Raw genomic sequence first — 17813 nt, 5'->3', positions numbered from 1 at the left:
CTGTCAAAACTATACGGTTTAACCCGTATTCTTGTCCATACGGCGTAGAGCCGTATGCAATGCGGGCAAAACAATGTTTTTTTGTTTATTTGTTTGTGTTTCCCTCTTGTGATGGGACTTTGTAGAATGCACTTTGAGATGTATAAGGGGCACGGGGTGACCAATAATGTCTGAATTGGTCTATAAAAAGGCAGGGCTCTGATAAGGGGTTGACAGGTATGAGATTACACATTTTTTTTACTACGATTAAAGAGATTGCAGGCTGCAGTGAAGATTAAGAACCACTGCTCTATGTGACTGTAGCGGCCTCTAGTGGTTGCCGCGGTGGCGGTATGCGAATTATTTTATAATGTTTTATTTGTATTATTTTATTACTTCCCTTCTACGTGACTTTACCGAAAGAACCACGAAAATTACTTTATTATGTTTTATTTTTATTATTTTATTACTTCCCTTCTACGTGACTTTACCGAAAGAACCAAGATGAATCCCATTCATTTAATTGCTCCCACACTCAACACAGGCGAATCGATTATATCGATTACTTCCTTAAGCTACCAATCGATTCGTAGAAGAGGAGGAGGGGGGGGGGTCACGTGGCCGCGTGAAGGCGGAAGTGCCGCTCGCGTTGAAAGCTTCCATTTGCTGCAACTTTGCCGCCTTCTGTTCGTGGCGGCCGTCGTGCGGTGGGGGTGCTGCGCTGCGCTGCGCTGAGCCGAGCCGCCGGGACGATGTGGGACGGGGCGTTGTTCCTCGCCGCGCTCGTCATCTGCTGCTTCCTCATCTTTCTCACCGTCTACTTCGTATCCTCCCCACCGCCATCCCCATCCCCACCACCACCACCACGCGAACGCGGCCTGGTCGCACTCGAGCCCCCGCTTGTTTCCTGGTCGCGCCCTCCCGACTTGGGCGTTCGCGAACGGCCCGGCGAGATGGCTGAGCGGGGCTTGGGGGTTGTTTCTCCGCGAGCCGAGTGGCCGGTGGTGGCATTAAGTTTAAATGTTGCACATAGTTGGGCATTTTACGTTGTGTATGTTTCGCAAGTGGTTTAGTGTATTGTCTTGCCAGTATCAAGTTCACAAGTACGTGTGGTTAATGCGGACAGGATTCCTTGCAAAAGGTTTCTGTTTGGTGTTTGAACATCTTAACACCTATTTTTATTTTCAAAAAGGGGATAAAACCGATTCGTGTAGGTTTATAGTGTTTTAAGCAACCGGCCAGTGGACTGGCAGGTAGATTGATGGCTATTAAACAGCGGTGGTTGCAACACTTTAGACACGACTATCGTGAAAAGGCCAACTCTTGAACCTTACGGCGGGACCCCGAGGTCCCATAAGCCCCCGGCTCTCGCACAAACTGCGTTGCGACGTCATTTTACGTCTGTTGAAGGCGAACCATACGGCAATCTATTCCTCTCGACGAGCTCTACACGATGCGCAAATGATAATTTGAAAGTTTTGTTTCTTCCGCGCATTCGTCAGAATGATCCGCGCCAGGCGGGTCGCGGCGTTGGATGTGCACGGGGAGACGGAGTCGCCAAAATAGATTACGATTTTGACTTCCGTTTATTCGGGACCCCAAGGTTCACTTGCTGAACATGTGGGCAGATGGCAATGGAGAACCTATCGATCTTTGAGCGGTAGTCCGTACGTGTGGTGGATTTTTTCCGGGTACTGGATATGCATCTCTCGCCAATTGCCCGTAAAACTGTGAACTGGCCAAACATCCGAATGCAGAATTCTGAGTCTTTGGGCTGAATGAAACTTTTTGCGTGAAGGTTCATTATCTTTGTTACCGTTTAGTGTTACAATTTACTCAGCATTTAATCGGTGCTATTTATAGGGGACTATATGGTTGTATACTTCATTGATTTAAATCTGAATCAAAGGTCCTGTTGAATGGGTTTTAAAGCCAATTTAGTACGGTAGTTCGTCTTCAGCTTATTTACCTTAACACGTTGCGAAATACAAATTAGAGTCTGAAATAGTGTACGTATTTTAAAACCAATGGAAACAGGTGAAATGTTACCGCTGCCTCCGTAAGCTGCGGGATTGAACTGTGATGGGAATGTGCGATGGGAATGTGCACTGGTGGGCGTACTTAACACAGCAATTGCAGATCATTACCCTGTCCGACCTAGAATGCGACTACCTGAATGCTACAGCTTGCTGCTCCAGGCTCAACAAGGTACATTTTCTAGCAGTAACCCTTAAGTTATCTGAAAACAAGACACTACAAAATAAGTTGCCAAGTTTATATTTTCCTCCGTTTGCCAGACTAATGGGATATAGGTGGTCATAAGTTTTAGATTTGAAGCTTTCGTGACTGCAAGGAATCATACTCTTAGGTTTTTTCGGTAAAGTCACGTAGGTAAAAATACAAGAATATAATATTATTTCTATTATTTTTCCTATTATTTATTATTAATTTTTCTTATTTTTTCACCTACGTGTTCTTACCGAAAAAACCTAAGAGTATGGATAATTGCAGTCACGAAAACTTCAAATCTAGAATCATAAGTTGCTTATGCTGTACTGACCAGCACACCGTGTTTCAGTTAATATTGAGTTTGTGCCACAAGTCCTTGCAAAAACATCTTCACCGTTTACATTTTTTTCGGTCACATCACCATGTATGATCTCTGTGCAGAAGAAATGTATTTGGTAGCTTATATATATTTTGACTTAAAGTTATGTTAACCCGTTTTGCTTATCCATACTGCTTATTCCTAAAATCACTGCACATATAAAACTTATGTTACAAGTCTTATACTCTTGGGTCTTCTGGTCAAGTCGCATAAATAAAAATAGATCACGACGATTGCATCACAAGCAAACGTCGTTATCTGTTTCTTTAAATTTACGTGACTTGACCAAAAGACCCAAGAGTATGAATTCCTGCAGTCACGAAATCTTTAAATCAAGATGTTACAAGTCTTAACGATAGTTTTGCGTAATGTCATTTGTACGTTGATATCTATGATTTTTTTAATGGTTGATATGTTGCAGTGGGTGCTACCGGACTTGCTGGCTCATGCAATCATCACCGTGCTAATGCTGGTTACGATGCACTGGCTCATCTTCCTCTACAACCTTCCCTTGGCAATGTGGAACATTTACAGGTTAGCACAATGGCTCCTCATCACTGCAATGGTAATGTAGTCAGTGTCTCAAAGATACTTTTTGAGGCACATTGATTCGGTATTACCAAACTTGTCAACTTCATAGTGTGGACTGGACGACGAACACTTTTTGGGCAATTATCATAGTACATTACGGAAATGACTAGCGCCCCCACATGGAAAATGTGCAAACTGACTTAAGTGGAATGCAATTCAACGCGCAGTTCATCCCATTGTTGACATAAAAGGTACTTTAATGTACATACGTAGAGTTGTTTTGTAATACTTAACCATCTTTAGACGAAATGGATACTGCATAGTGAAGCAAATGCAGGTTCAGAAAAATACCTGTGTATATCCCTGCTTCTCTTCTGATGGCACAGGTATCTCAACATTCCAAGTGGAAACATGGGTCTGTATGACCCAACAGAAATCCACAACCGTGGACAACTCAAATCCAGCATGAAGGAGGCTATGGTGAAGCTGGGTTATCAGCTGGTCAGCTTTTTCATCTATTTATACAGGTATAGTTCATATTCTGCAAGCACCGTGAACATTTATACATTAACGTGTGGATATAGTAGGTTTTGTCCGCTTTGTATTAGTGTCAGCATGTGTGCATGTGCCACATCCTTATCTTTTAATATTGAAATGGGTTATGAGTTGTATTCACCTATGTATTGTTTTTCATGCAAGTAGAGAAGTGGCCTTTCAAATAACTGTTGTGGACAAACCTTTCAACAGCAGTTGTTTATTTGGCTAATATACACAGTAAAGACCGACAGGCTCACTGTAGATTGACCTAGGCATGTCAGTTTGGATCTGTTTCTGGCTACTTGTATTATTTCATAAAATGTAAATTCTATTGGCCCTGTTCCAGATATTGCTTTCTAATGTGGCTTGTCTTTAATTTGCAGCATGATCCTTACATTGGTCAGTGAATGAAATGGAAAAATTACAAGACCAAGATGAAGAAAAATTTAGTTTGTGGTGAATGACACTATCCACTTTATTCCCCAAAACACTCCGTGTTTCCACAATTTCTGGTCCACAAGCAATGTTCAATTGGTCTGCCAAGGCACGTGGCCCAAGACCCAACAGCAAGGTCAGAATTGAGTGTACTAATACAAAGAGTGGTTCAAAAACCTCAGGATATTTATCTGAACGTCAGATACCCAATAATAAGTCTGCCATCTGCAGTTGGAGAGGTGTGAACATTCCTTGGGAATCAGGTGCAGCAGAGGCTTCTGAGTTACAAGACATCACTGCAAGCTGCACCTCTTCTGGGTTGTGAATGGTGAAGCTGTTGCTCCTCCTCAGTTTGTGGTTTACAAATACTGTACAGAAAATAGGCGGTATTGTTGCAGTAATCATGAAATGAATGAAAATGTTTTGAGGCTGCCTAGTGCCATCTTCTGTATTTTAAACATTTTAAAATTTCCATAATACTTTTGGTTTGACACTGCAGTTGATTTAATGTTGTGATTTTGTACAATTGGTCAAGTGGTTATAAAATTAAAACTGGAAATGTTCTAGTGGCGATTTATTAAACTTTTTAAACATTGCATACACTTTTAAACAAGTAGTCTAAACCACCGTTCCACAAATGATTTTTTTTAATCATACCAAACATGAACCCCCATTAACCCCCCATTTTTAGCATTGTAGCATAATGTACAAGCCTCCATAAAAGTTTAAAACACTGCAATAAAAATTCTGGGGAAAAACGCAAAAGTATACAAAAGCTCAAAGTGCCAAAGCCATGTTGTGGTTTAAATGACTGGTGTCCTTTTTAGAACTCAGCACAGAAGAGAACAGGGGCTAAGACAGTGAAAATGAGTTATTACCAGTCTTACAAACAACTACTACACACTGTTAACCAACTTCATTCCATTATCCACCAGCTGAAATAAACTCGGGCATTTTTTTTTCCTCTGGAATACTTTCCAGGTCGTGGCTATGTACAGACTGGGCTTTTTGGGGACCAGAATATGTTCACGTTGTGTTATGTAAGATGGCAGCATTTTGAGCCGAAAAAACTCCCATTATATTTATACGGTTTGCGTCAAGTTGCGACCTTGCACTTTGGCGAGTCTCAAAGGGAATTTTGTATCGGAAGACGCACCATGCTCAAAAATGAGGGCAAAATGACTGCTGCTCAGCCAGCCATATACACATGTGAAGCTGTTAATTTAACGCAACAAGAAGAAATGTAACTCGTAACAAGACATCACTTGCTTCAACTGAGTGCTCCTTGGTGGCTGTTGTGATATTGGTGGTGGACAGCAAGACCGAGTGCTTTGGCCTCAGTGTCAGGGACCCGGCTGGGTGCTGCAGATGTTGTCACATGGCTTCTTTGCCCACATCATGTCAGCTTTCCATGCTGCACAGCCCATCTGTAAACAATGCACAGGCTTTATTATAAATCACTCTTGTCATGCCAGCTCTAACGGTCTAAAAATTAAAGCCCTAATTACTTTTTTAATTTTATAAACTGTCAGTTTAAACAATGCCACCAGGATTCACCCATGTATGGGATTAGAATTGCATGTTTTTACATGGTATATTTGTTGGAACCAACGTTGCCACATACGCACCCATGTCTGACTTTAGCACCAAGCTATCGATGTGCACAACACCAATTGCATTAGTCAAACATGTTTTGTGCAGGGAGAACAGATACCGAACAATACAATTATCATCCAGTGATACATTTGGCAAGTTGAACCAACAAGGCTTCATTATATACCACTTATTCACCACCACATCAGTCAAAGCAGCGCAGGGCCCATCACAAGATGTTGGTGCTCTTTCCACTGGATTTTTTATGCCGTGCCGGAACCATGCCAAAAAACGTTGGCTTCAACACACGTGAATTTGGCTTGAGGCCAAGCAGACCCAGAGCGAATGATTGCAGGACACCGTCACCGCATCATGCACATGTGTCTCCACTTGTTCATTGCAAGTAATGTCAACGGCTCTGCTTCTGCAGTTGAAAATCAACATGGCGACTCCAGAGCAGAGTCAAGGTGGCTGGGCATCGCCTTGGGCCCGGCTCCATTGTAAAATGGAAAAAAGATGTAATAGTGAACAAAACGTATCACATCACCAGCATGCACGAATTTTTCAGGTTTTGTAAAATGGAGAACAGATACCAAAACAGCCAACAAAATATCTACCGTAGATATAACCTTGGTGAGCAGATCCTCACAAAGGACCATCATTGCGGTTCCACCCTTTAACCTGCCCTGGCGCCTTCCCACAAACAACTCGACGTCGAACGACAAACCTTCGATGTCGTCGGCGTCGAGCGCTGGCCCCCAGATGCGCACTGTGCCGTCGTCGGAGGCGCTGGCCAGCATGCCAGGCACTGCCGGGTTCCAGCTCACACAGTTCACTGTGCGGGTGTGCCCCGTCAGCACCGCAATCGGCATCTCCCGCTTGCGATGCCAAACGTACACCTTGTGGTCTGTTAACGCGCACAAATGCAGGCAGGTATATATGAAAATTAAATGTGAAACGTTTTGCCCAGATATGCCAAAGAAATTTTTACGCATAAACATCGGAAACATTAAACGCAATAAACCATCGACAACCAAATCATTGTATCTTAGAATGGGAATCTGCATAGGATACTGGACGCTAAACCAAGCAATTTCAACAAGCTTTTTGTTCGTTAAGATTTGTGAAGTGCATTGAAGAACAAAGCTTCACATGGATAACGATTTATCATAGAAGCTAATATCCAAAGGTTGTGGTGTATGCAATGTATGTCCTTGTAATCTGTAGTCAGCTGGTTTAGAAGCAATGACATAGATACCCATGCACAGTCACAGTGTCATTCAAAATTACACAAATGCATCCGAATCAAGCCCATCCTTTATTGGACATTTCTTTGTCCAGCGCCATAGTTAGGGAATGTCACAGGGCCGAGCGTACAGGCGCAGGTCACTTATGGTCCAATGTTTGAAAATGTATTTTGAACGGTTTGTGACATGCGATGGACCGAAGGTCATCTTGCATAATGTTCTAGACCAATGGAGAGGCGAGACTCGAAATGCTCTGCCGGCCATTACGGTTCTGTTTGGCAGAATAACCGGCAAGGATTTGTTAACTGATTGCAAACGGGTTGGGAACTATGAACAGTTCAAACAGACTAGATAGGCAACTGTCCTGTCAGAGCCTGGTGAGTGATGGATCCAACCTTGTATTTGAGATGTTTCTGGATTGGCAAACAATGAGAACGCAGAGTAGAACTGTCACGAGGTGATGACTGGCACACAACGTGGGGGGGGGGGGGGGGGGGGTTGAGGCTGTCTCGAATGTGCTGTAGCCTGCCGGTCACCTGGTGTGCTCAAGGCTAACGAAAGGTTATAGGAGAATTTCGTAAACATGATAACAACTATTTGGTGTAATTTAGACACGTTAAAACATTGAAGATCCATCCCAAAACACTTTTAAACCGAATGTAAATGTCCTAGTTACAGACCTGTTCTCTCCACGTGCTGGATGAAGATGGGAGGGGGTACGTGCGGGCGGCTATTACTCGTTTTCTCTGCTTGCATGACGCATGATTTATTGCAGCTAGATACTGTGCGGAGCAGCGTGTGGTGTGCACAGACCGGCTTCATTTGAGACACCACTGGGCAGTGATTGATTGCATATCAACTTGTAACCCTTTCACCTACAGGCTAATATTCTCCCCATAACTCTTGGGAACACTAAAATAGTCTGGGATCATGATCATAGGAATTGGGAAGGTAGAACAGCACAACTTAAATGGTGGCAACGTCTGAGTAATGACCCTGAGATAAATCATTTCACAATATGGTATGAATTGCACCAATACAGTTCAAACATATTTGTGTTGCTGCACAGGTTTGCATCAATAACTGACGTGCAACACCATTTAATGGGGGAGCTAACAATTATCATGGAAGGCTGATGACCAATCCCATCGCACCCACTACAGGAGATAGAAATGAAATGCATGACAAACAAGCAGAATGGTTCCATTGTAATGTTTGCAGCGCTGTACATGGTTGACTGAGATGACAAAAGCAAACCATGTTATTGAAAAGTTGTAGGAATAATTAACAGTTTTGACTGATGGTGCATCTATTGTGAAAAAATATTTTTCTCATTTCTCTGTAAGTGCAGTCCTGCCTCACCTGAGCTATTTCTGTAACCATATTTATTTTCTTTAAACTTAAGGTATAACAGCTCAATTCAAATTTTGTCTAGCATTAAAATAGCACGCAAATAACATAAATACATACTGTGAGAATTTACAAGAGACGCGAGTGTGGTTTATGTAATTTATTCCATTAGCTTGGGATTCGTAAAGCTGCTTACTGGACTAGTCACCAATCAGGCCCGACACAAAAATGCACGAAAACATAAAAAAATGACCTTGCAATTTATTAATTCACTATAAAAACACGTATTTCCTCATTGTGCACAGTAATCCAGATCACTGCATGGTGCCAACAATTTGTCCAGTTGGTGCTCACAAAAACCAATTATGAACTAACTAATATGTAAAACTGTTTCTAATCCGCAAAATGAAATGCTCTTCTTTTTGCGGGTTAGTAACAGCTCGACATATTGTACTGACCTTACTGGTGTCTCCTGTGTGCATGCCACGCTGATGTGCGTGCCACGCGAGATGTGCGGCGGCCCTCACCCTCACTGCCGCTGGCCAGGAAGTCTTCGTTGTGGCCGCCCAGGCACGAGTGGATGGTATAGAAGCCCTGCGTCACTCCCTGGTATTTCCTGACCAACACGCGGTCCTGCAGGTCCCAAAGGTGCACTCCCTGCACACGCACGCGGTGGGGGTGCACGACCGACCCCCTCTGCCTTCATATGCCTGCAAGCTCGCACTTCGTGTCTAAATATACTGGTCACAACGCAATGGAGTTTAAGAATGAGCGAACAAAGAAAATTCTTAATCAACAGTTACATAGCGCTGCCAAGTACCGCTTCACATGCTGACATTTTGCAGTACTTACCTGAGTTGCTACATTTAGCAGTGCAAGTCTCCCATTCTTTGACACCGTGAAAGACATTATTGGGTGGTCTTCTTGTACACTGAAAAACATGAGCAGCACACCTGTATGACTGACACTTGTTAACAGTATAAACTTTCCCAGTTGTCCAGTCTCGTGCATATTGACGTGAATATACAATTAAAGAATATCTTGACCGTTTTTACAATGTGAACATCAGCACAAAAGCAACCGTACAAAATTCCTGAACAAGCACTAGATAAATTTCGATTTAAAGCTTTCGTGACTCCAGGGATTCATCTTCTTGGTTCTTTCGGTAAAGTCACGTAGAATGGAAATAATAAAATAAAACATAATAAATTAATTCTCACGACGTTTCGGCCACAACGCAAGCAGCAGTCCTCAGGTGAAGACCAGGTCTGTCGGGGAGACATTCAGACGCTGTCTCCCCGACAGACCTGGTCTTCACCTGACAACGGCTGCTTGCATTGTGGCCAAAACGTCGTGAGAATTAATTAATGTTTTATTTTATTATATCCATTCTGCGTGACTTTACCGAAAGAACCAAGAAGAAGAAGCACTAGATAGATGCATTAGATGTCCAACTCCAGTATGTACAAGTTCACAGATCAGTAACAGGCAGCGGAAGGTAAGTGGCCGTGCTGCGCCCACATATTTCGGTCGGTGAGCTCCTCAAAGTTGTACGCGCGTATCCGCTGGTGGGTGTCCGACGCCAGGATGGTCTTGCCGTCACCCAGACACCAGAGGCACTGTACGCGGACGCCCTCCCACGAGTCCAGCACATTGCCATCCAGGTCCTGCCGTGTGCCACAACAAAGCAGCCGACTCGTTAGTCTCCTCCGTTCAAGGGAAAGGAACGGAAACGTCACTGACACGCGGATATGCATTATGCATGTTCTAATAAAAATTTCAGGAACTGCGTTTGCCAGTGGTGTAGAAACATGCTCAGAATGCTTTATCACCTTCATCATTAACATACATTGTATTTTACAAAAACAAAGTAAATATATACAATTATATGATCAGCTCATGTTTTAAGCAGTGGCCTTACAGTTGGATAAAGCATTTCATATTTTGGTGATTTAAAAAGACTGAGATTTTGAAAAGTACTTGGTATACAACAATGTTTTCTATTCACATCTGTGCACTTCACGCAGGAATCCTAATTTGATTTCAACTCTGGTTTTCCCAATCCTAGCTGACAGTAAGTTTTATTCAACCCTCAACTGGTTACAGAGACGACAAAAAACCCACTGGTTTTCCCACTCAACAGCGTGCAGGAGTGCAAATTGATATACACCCCTGGACAAGTGGTGGAAATTCCACAGGTCTATGGCAGATGCAAGTCTCATTGATCCCCGGTAAGAGGGACTGAGCCGACCCCCAACTGGGCTTTAAGCTGGCAGCATTATGACGGCGAGTTTCACGTTCTAACCGCAAGGCCTCCCCCGTTCGTGTAACGGAGAGGGCACTTGATTTTATATTTTTTTAAAGGCACGTCAAGCAAGGGTATTTGTAGTTAATTGTAATTCCTCTTGGACCAGTTGTGGGACAACCGTGGCAATTTAAAAAAGCAAGTTTTGGGAGCATGCCATACATGCCAGGATAATACGTTCTTACATCTGACATGAGAATTATTGGTCATGCTAACAGACAATTATTGCCGACAGTCAAACACTACTTTCTACTAATAAAATCAGCCACTGCATAAAACCATTTATAAAAGGAACTGCACGAGGCTTTGCTTGTGAAAACTCCACTCTTCATCCCTTTGAAATCCTCTCCCTCTAATCCTCAATCCTCACTGGAGAAAATTAACCTTCAAATCACACATCACTGGTCAACTGCTTTAGCCGTCACCCTATGACAAACAGCTGAGATCTCAAAGCACTTAATTCCACCTCAATAGATGATTTTATTTGCAAAAGCTGAAAATTGTGAGTACCAGTGATCATCTATTAGTGTGGCGTCACGGTAGATTTGAACAAGTTTAACACATGGTTGGAAATCACAGCACAACTCTGAAAACCTAATTCCCCTTAATTTGTAAACTGGATGCACTACATCATTTATAAACTAATGTAGTAAATATGATTGAATTATTTTATGAATAACGATATATGCATTAATCAGTAGCTCTAATTTATGTCCACATAACACAAACAATTACAGCAATGAAGCCCCACACTGAAAACGAATTGCATGCTTTAGCAGCTCTTACTATTACTCTCTTGAACAGTGGCTCATTAAGACAGTCAAATGTCAACGATCATTCAATCAAAGTATGAATGCTTATGTTTTAAAGGGAGATTAAGTCCTGGTTATCAATACAAAGGGAGGGGACAGTCTCTGGATGGTGCATATGTACGTATGTTGAACTTCTTTTGCACCGTACGTAGCCAACAGTGCTAATTGGAGGTGCATACACTCACACACTGGTAGAACTGTCCCCGCTGCCCTCCTGTCACAAAGCGCTTGCAGTCGGGGTTCCAGGCAGCGCATGTCAAGCTGTCTTCATGGGACTGAGACATCTTCACTCTTAGCTCGCCGGTCTGCCAGACACACATGCACAGGCACGGGCAATGCAATGGGGAGTACCCCAGACTCAATGTTACACAGACCACCCGCGTAAGTGGAATTTCAAGCATTTCACGTTTTTAGATTAGTAACCAAGTATGAATAGAAATGTGATAAGAAACTAGAATGTATATTGAACAGTGTCAAAACTGAACCCTGCACATATGTACGTAGAACTTCTTTCGCACAGTCCGTCGCCAACCGTGCTAAATCGGAGGTGCGGGGGGTGGGGGGCAACAAACTAAACACAAAAAGGTACTGAGAGCGCTGCCCCCGATGCTTCTGCATGGCCATCTTTTCCCAGCGTAGAGCCCGACCTGTGCATTCCAAAGCCAGAGCTCGAAGCAGTCGTCAGGGCCACACACGATGATGTGCACGTCGTCGGGGCTCCACGCCAGGTAGGACGCGCCGTAGGCATGTCCCTCCAGCGTACGCACCTGCTTCAGCTGGAAGCTCTCCTGCCGGCACACACACGTGACCAAGGGGCATGTGAGACGAGCACTGGCATAACTATATACATCATTATGACGATTGCTTGTGTTGCAATCGAAACGTCGTGATTTAATTTATTTAATAATTTATACCTACGTGACTTTACCGAAAGAACCAAAGAGTATGGATCCTTGCAGTCACGAAAACTTAGAATCTAGAAAACAAATAATTTACAGCCATTTTCTCAAAGTACTTAAATCAAGGCCTCCCCATGCCTTTAGTAGGGCAGGAGAATTAGTTTACCTTAACGACAGGCCAGGACTGGTTCCGCTATCTCACCACTGATGTTAGCCATGGTCGGGGATCAAACTCGGGTTGCGGGGTTCATGGTGCAGTGCATTAGCCACCACTCCACACACACCACCGTAAAAAAAAATTTGAACACAGACCATAATGTAAAAATGCCTACGGTCACATGTGAGGCCCACAAATGTGACCAGCCGACGTACGGTTGTGTCTGCGTGCTTTTTTTATTTGTGTATTCGTATTTTTCTCACCTGGTCCACCTGCCATATAATAACAGTGGAGTCCTTGGAGCCGGTGGCCAGCTTGGTGCCATCGTTGGAAAACTTACAGTACCACACCTCATTGCAGTGCTCCGTGAGCACCTGGCGTGTGTTGCATGGAAACTGCTTCCTGCAAAGCACACATGTGGGTGAGCGAGCATATTGTGTGCAGAGTGTATGTAGTATCTGATGTCATAGCAAGCGCAGCTTCGGTTTGCAATTTATTTTTGGGAAAGTATTTTAGTTAAGGTCAGACTTGTGAACATTGTTGAGCCGGCTGTGGTAACACACGCCTGTAATCCAGCATTTTGGCGATAAGCAATTTGATGCATCACAAATATTTTTGAATCTCCCAAAGCTGCTGGAATGCAAGGCGATGAAGAGGAGCCAATATGGAAAAATTGGTTCTCGTTCAACATTTTCCCATTGTATGCTGCGTTTTCTCTGAGTACTCAAGTTTCTTCCCAATCATTAAAAATAAATTGGGCCAAACTTTTCAGGAGGTTCCTGTTTTGAGGAGTCTTAACACTCAGTGCCCTAGATAAATGGAATAACTTTCATGCTTTCAAGTTAACGTATTCATATTTAGTACATGCACACACCTAACTGAACATAAAACAGAGTACATCTTACGATGTGTTGCATTTCATAAAAAGGATGCATTGTAGAGTTTATAATTAGTGGTAGCGATAAGTGGAATGTTTTCTTTGAGCAGCGTTATGCAGGCTCTATCAGGACGTGCATCCGTACTTGCTGCACATGTGATCGATGAGCAGCGACACAGAGTCGAGGCTGGGATCTAGCCGCGTGTTGTGATATAGGCAGCGGTCCTGCTGCAGCTCCACAGCTTGGTGCAGCAGCGTGTGCAGGCGGCGTGGTGGCAGCATCACCGAAGGAGGCAAGTATGCTGTACCACACACACACACGAGCGCAAACCAACACACCAGCACCGCTGACGCCACTACTGTTTATCACGAGCATTTGGTACACAGCTATTGCCATTTTACTTGGGTGCGCAAGCCACTCACCCATGCGTACGTTAATGTCAGTCCATATTAAACGAAAAAGAGTCACAAAAACGTAAGCTATGAAATGTCAATGGATATCGCATTGAACATTGCGTGAAAAATATTTGTTAATTTAAATGGTGGAAACTTTCTAATAAATGTAATGTGAAAGTAATGTGTCAATACTCCGCAAGCTTTGATCTTTAAAAAAAAATCAACTCAACACTACCCCGGTACAGACCACCAATCACCAAACAGGTGGGGGGAGGGGGGAGGCAAAAATTCCACAAGAAAAAGCCCGAGATCGGCACGGCAGGGCTTAGTGAAGAGGGTTGGCTTGAGCTCACTGCCCCACCCAGATGGGCAGCCTCTAGCGGAGAAGTGAAAGTTTATATGGGGGGGGGGGGGGACACTGTCAGGGGGAAGATAAATAACATAAAAGGGTAGAAGTGGGATGGGAAAGTGGGGGGGGGGGGGGTAAAAAGGGAAAGGCATGTAATAAAAAGCCACACGTAAAATAATGTACGTGCTAGATGTGAGCTTGTGAACTCTCTGAACAATAATCTGTACCCGCCAGTTCCCGGAAGAGGGGCACAAACCCCCAAGGACACCCCTGCGGAACTCATATTAGGCTCCGTAAAAATGGGGACCATCTGGCTTCGAACTCCCGTTCTCTGTCTTTAAGCTTGCGGCTTAAGTGTTCAATGCCTGCGTAGGCAAGGAGGGTGTTATGCCACTGCTTCCACGATGGGGGTTCATGATCTTTCCAATTGGTCAAAATTACCTTCCTGGCCGTGATATTGAAGGTTTGTAATAAAACATATTCATGTTTCGACAGAGCGACAGGTTTCAGATCCCACAGAGTAGTTTCGACTGAATGGGAGAGATTGGTGCTGCAGATCTTATTAAAAAAAAAAGTCCATGTCCCGGTAAAATGTAACTATGTCTGGGCAAAGCCAGAAGGCGTGGAAGTACGATTGAACCGTGTCCGGAGGACATCTGGGACAATCTGGGGAAACTGTCCATGAATGTTGCCTGTCTCTTGTTGGTCATGTAGGTACCGTGCATGAATTTAAACTGGATAAGCCTCAGTGTTAATGATCTTGGGCCAAATTGAGGAGCCTGCCAGATTTGGGTCCATTTGTGTTGAGGGTATCGTAGGGTAAGAGACTACTCTGAAGTTTGCTAGTAATAGGTCTGGTGCGGGGACTCTCGCTGTCCCTCAGACGATAAGCCTCTGATAGTCAATATTTAGCATTTGGCATTTATAACCAACTGCTGTACAGTACTTAGCATGTATCCCAAGCAGCAATAGATAGCTTAGTCAATCATGGCTAAAGACCTTTGTATGATGACGAGGGTATGATGCACATGCAGGGAGACATGTCTGCACGGTTGATGAGAGCTAATCTTAAGTGCATTTTACCAAAATCACATCGTTTTAAGGACACTTTTGTGTCATTAATAAGCATTAGTGGTGGTCTGCAGACAAATTAACATGTCCATTTTCATTCCCTCAAGGTCACTGCTGCGATGGTCCTGAGAAAACGCTTGAGCTGGAGTCAAACACACATGCTTGCACTTAGTGAGTGTCAACCACAATGCATCCTATGCTTTGATTTGACATCATTGAGCATTCATCTCTTCCTCAAAGTGAAAGACAGCATCTGGGAGAAATTCAGATCTTAAAATTTTCTTTCACGGCCGTCCCACATTGCGTACGACAGCCGAACACCAAAAGGAATAATTTTCATGGAAATAGCGACACAAATAGGACAAATAATAATAATAATAGTACAATTTGTAACGCGCGCAAATTTGCAGACGTAGTGGCCGCAACTCAGAGGCGCGGAGCCAAGCTCAGAGTCGCTCAAAAGCATGATTGTAGAGGTGAGTTTTTAAGTGTCTCTTGAAGGAGGCGATTGAGGTGATGCTGCGAATGTGCAGAGGGATATCGTTCCAGACTGTTGGGGCTGCCACCGAGAAGCGGCGCGTAGACATGACCATCCTGGATCTTGGTATTGAGAGGAGGTCGTGAGTCGCGCTGCGCAGGCATCTGCCGTGTGCTGAGCTGCAAGTTGTCAGTAAGGTATGGGGCATAGATGTGCAGCTTTCATGTAAATACCAGACCAATGGGATCCATAGGTTGCACTATACACATACTTGCTATATTTGGTTACAATGCATTGGTAGTGGTACAAAAGCAAAAATAATAAAAACCCAACATGTTTGCCAATGCTGTTAGCTGCGGATTTTGATCATCGAAGGGTTTCTCTGTTACTCAGAGGCTACTAATAACTATTCATATGCCAGTTTTAAAATTGTTCATCAGGAAACATTAATTTTCATCAGGCAAAATGGTGTAAAGTGTAGTCTCCAAATTAGTATGCACTCCGTCTCTATTTATGTGCTATAAAAGGCCACTGCCAAAACACCACCGATTATATATATTTAAATGTAATCCTAATAATTAACGTATTGAGTTTAGTATTCATATAAAGTTGTCTGGTGGTGTAGAATTACAATGTTTTAGAATGATTATATCACAAAATATGTCTTCATCCACAAATCCACCAATGCGTGAAGGCCTCCCACCCCCTCAACGCTGTTGTGGTCATACATAAATATCCTTGTGCACCTGGAATTCGCAGTCTGGCACAGCTTGCTTCTGTTCCAACAAACATATCTGATGGCGTTATTAGTTTTCTTCTATGTGGGCCAGCTCCCAATGTTGCTGAAATAACCTAAAAGCATCGCCTTGGTAATTCATCTCATTATTGATAACGCACATTTTCAGGAAAAATCTGATGAAAATGAAATTTCACTCATTCGCCCCAGTATCTCTGTTTTAAGTATACAGCACGTGTATTGCTTACTTAAAACTAAGGATATAAAAGTAAAATAATTTACATAGTTCTAAAAACCAAGCCATTAAGATGAACAAACATTTGAGGAATTTCCAAAATTATGGCATTGTTTGGTGACTCATTGAATAAAGCAAAGGCATTTGTCAAGCGACTTAAAAATGCATTTACCATTATAACCAGCATGATACTGCTAGATGAGAGTTGTGGCAATGGTGTCACGTTCCTGAGTAATTGTACATAAGCTGTGCCAGGTGTGCCGTCAGCTGTGCTCATTCAACATTACTTTGCATTACAATGTGTGCTTATGAACACATTACAATTCTTGCATGCTATAGCCCAGTATATGAGATATGGAGGACATGGAGGTTAACTCTATAAGAGGGCAATTTTCATATACGTGGTGCTATTTTTACAAGCAGTACAATGCGACAGTTTCGTCATTTGGAATGCCAGCATTACATTAACTGCAAATGTTTCAATTCATTGTAGTTATTCCTCAAGCGCACGAGAAATTTTCAAAAATACATGTGCTTATGTATCCGTAAATGTTGCATGAATGCGCTCGGCCTACATTAAGCATGCGGTTGCCATGTTCTAGTGGCACTTAATCCGGAGGCGTTGCTCAGCAGGATGAGGTTGTGTGTCCCCCCCCCCCGATCCCCCACCCCCTAATCTTGCTGGCCAAGTGGCATCCCGTATGGTCTCTCTGGGCGACTTTGTACTGGGGTTGATGGATCGCTCTGGGATGTGAGCACGATGTTTACTGACCTGTCGGCAACACTGAAGCAATCACTCGATGGGCATCAGGGTTAAGTAGGCTCCGTCAGTGGATGTAGTGTAACTGTTCATTTACTGTAGAGCACCAATACCCAATCCTGGTTGTGTAAAAAACAATTACGGATGTAAATCTTTTTTTATTAACCTGGACCAATTTGTGTCGTAAGCAAGGGGCCCTTGTTTTAGAATTTTTACATCGTTTTTAAAGTGCACGATATGTCAGAAAAAATATGTTAACATATGAGATATTAGGTCACACATTTTCAATCCTCTTGAACTGTTAAGTTCAGTTGATTAGATCACCACCAATAAGGATTTTTTTAATTGAGGTATTATCATAGGCTATTCATACTGAAAATGTAGCTGTGCCACCACCAGGGCATCACATATGGTGCCTACCATCTCAGCAGTTCATAATTCCTCATGAGCTGTGCAGC

At 43.2% G+C, this 17813-nt stretch overlaps 2 protein-coding genes across 4 annotated transcripts in view; one reads left to right on the top strand and one right to left on the bottom strand.

Moving 5' to 3' along the window:
* The first annotated feature begins 605 nt into the window (after window positions 1-605).
* On the top strand, window positions 606-4656 carry CNIH4 (cornichon family AMPA receptor auxiliary protein 4). Of its 2 annotated transcripts, XM_061559107.1 has the most exons (5): window positions 610-803; window positions 2119-2187; window positions 3009-3121; window positions 3505-3645; window positions 4039-4656. In XM_061559107.1, the coding sequence occupies exons 1-5, from the start codon at window positions 732-734 to the stop codon at window positions 4064-4066; spliced, it is 423 nt and encodes a 140-aa protein (XP_061415091.1). In that variant the 5' UTR covers window positions 610-731; the 3' UTR covers window positions 4067-4656. The 2 variants fall into 2 exon arrangements, with proteins under 2 accessions (XP_061415090.1, XP_061415091.1); XM_061559106.1 differs by having other exon boundaries at window positions 606-803; window positions 3505-4656.
* LOC133347121 (WD repeat-containing protein 26-like) overlaps window positions 4650-17813 on the bottom strand; it is a 49198-nt gene continuing 36034 nt past the window's right edge. Inside the window, exons 6-14 of one of the 2 annotated variants that reach the window (XM_061559104.1) lie at window positions 13476-13632; window positions 12717-12855; window positions 12045-12185; window positions 11583-11702; window positions 9802-9947; window positions 9133-9211; window positions 8808-8937; window positions 6411-6590; window positions 4650-5517 (exon numbers count right to left, since the gene is read on the bottom strand). In XM_061559104.1, coding sequence (XP_061415088.1) covers window positions 5492-5517; window positions 6411-6590; window positions 8808-8937; window positions 9133-9211; window positions 9802-9947; window positions 11583-11702; window positions 12045-12185; window positions 12717-12855; window positions 13476-13632 — 1118 coding nt within the window. In that variant the 3' untranslated portion in view covers window positions 4650-5491. Of the gene's footprint in view, window positions 5518-6410; window positions 6591-8738; window positions 8938-9132; window positions 9212-9801; window positions 9948-11582; window positions 11703-12044; window positions 12186-12716; window positions 12856-13475; window positions 13633-17813 lie in introns of those variants that run through there. The other variant, XM_061559105.1, reaches the window with a different exon arrangement.

The sequence above is a fragment of the Lethenteron reissneri genome, chromosome 25 (genome assembly GCF_015708825.2).
Source record: "Lethenteron reissneri isolate LAM-NWPU_2019-01 chromosome 25, ASM1570882v1, whole genome shotgun sequence".
Lineage (NCBI taxonomy): Eukaryota > Metazoa > Chordata > Hyperoartia > Petromyzontiformes > Petromyzontidae > Lethenteron > Lethenteron reissneri.
The sequence above is the reverse complement of the archived record's forward strand: the minus strand, read 5'-3'. Positions and strand labels throughout refer to the sequence as shown.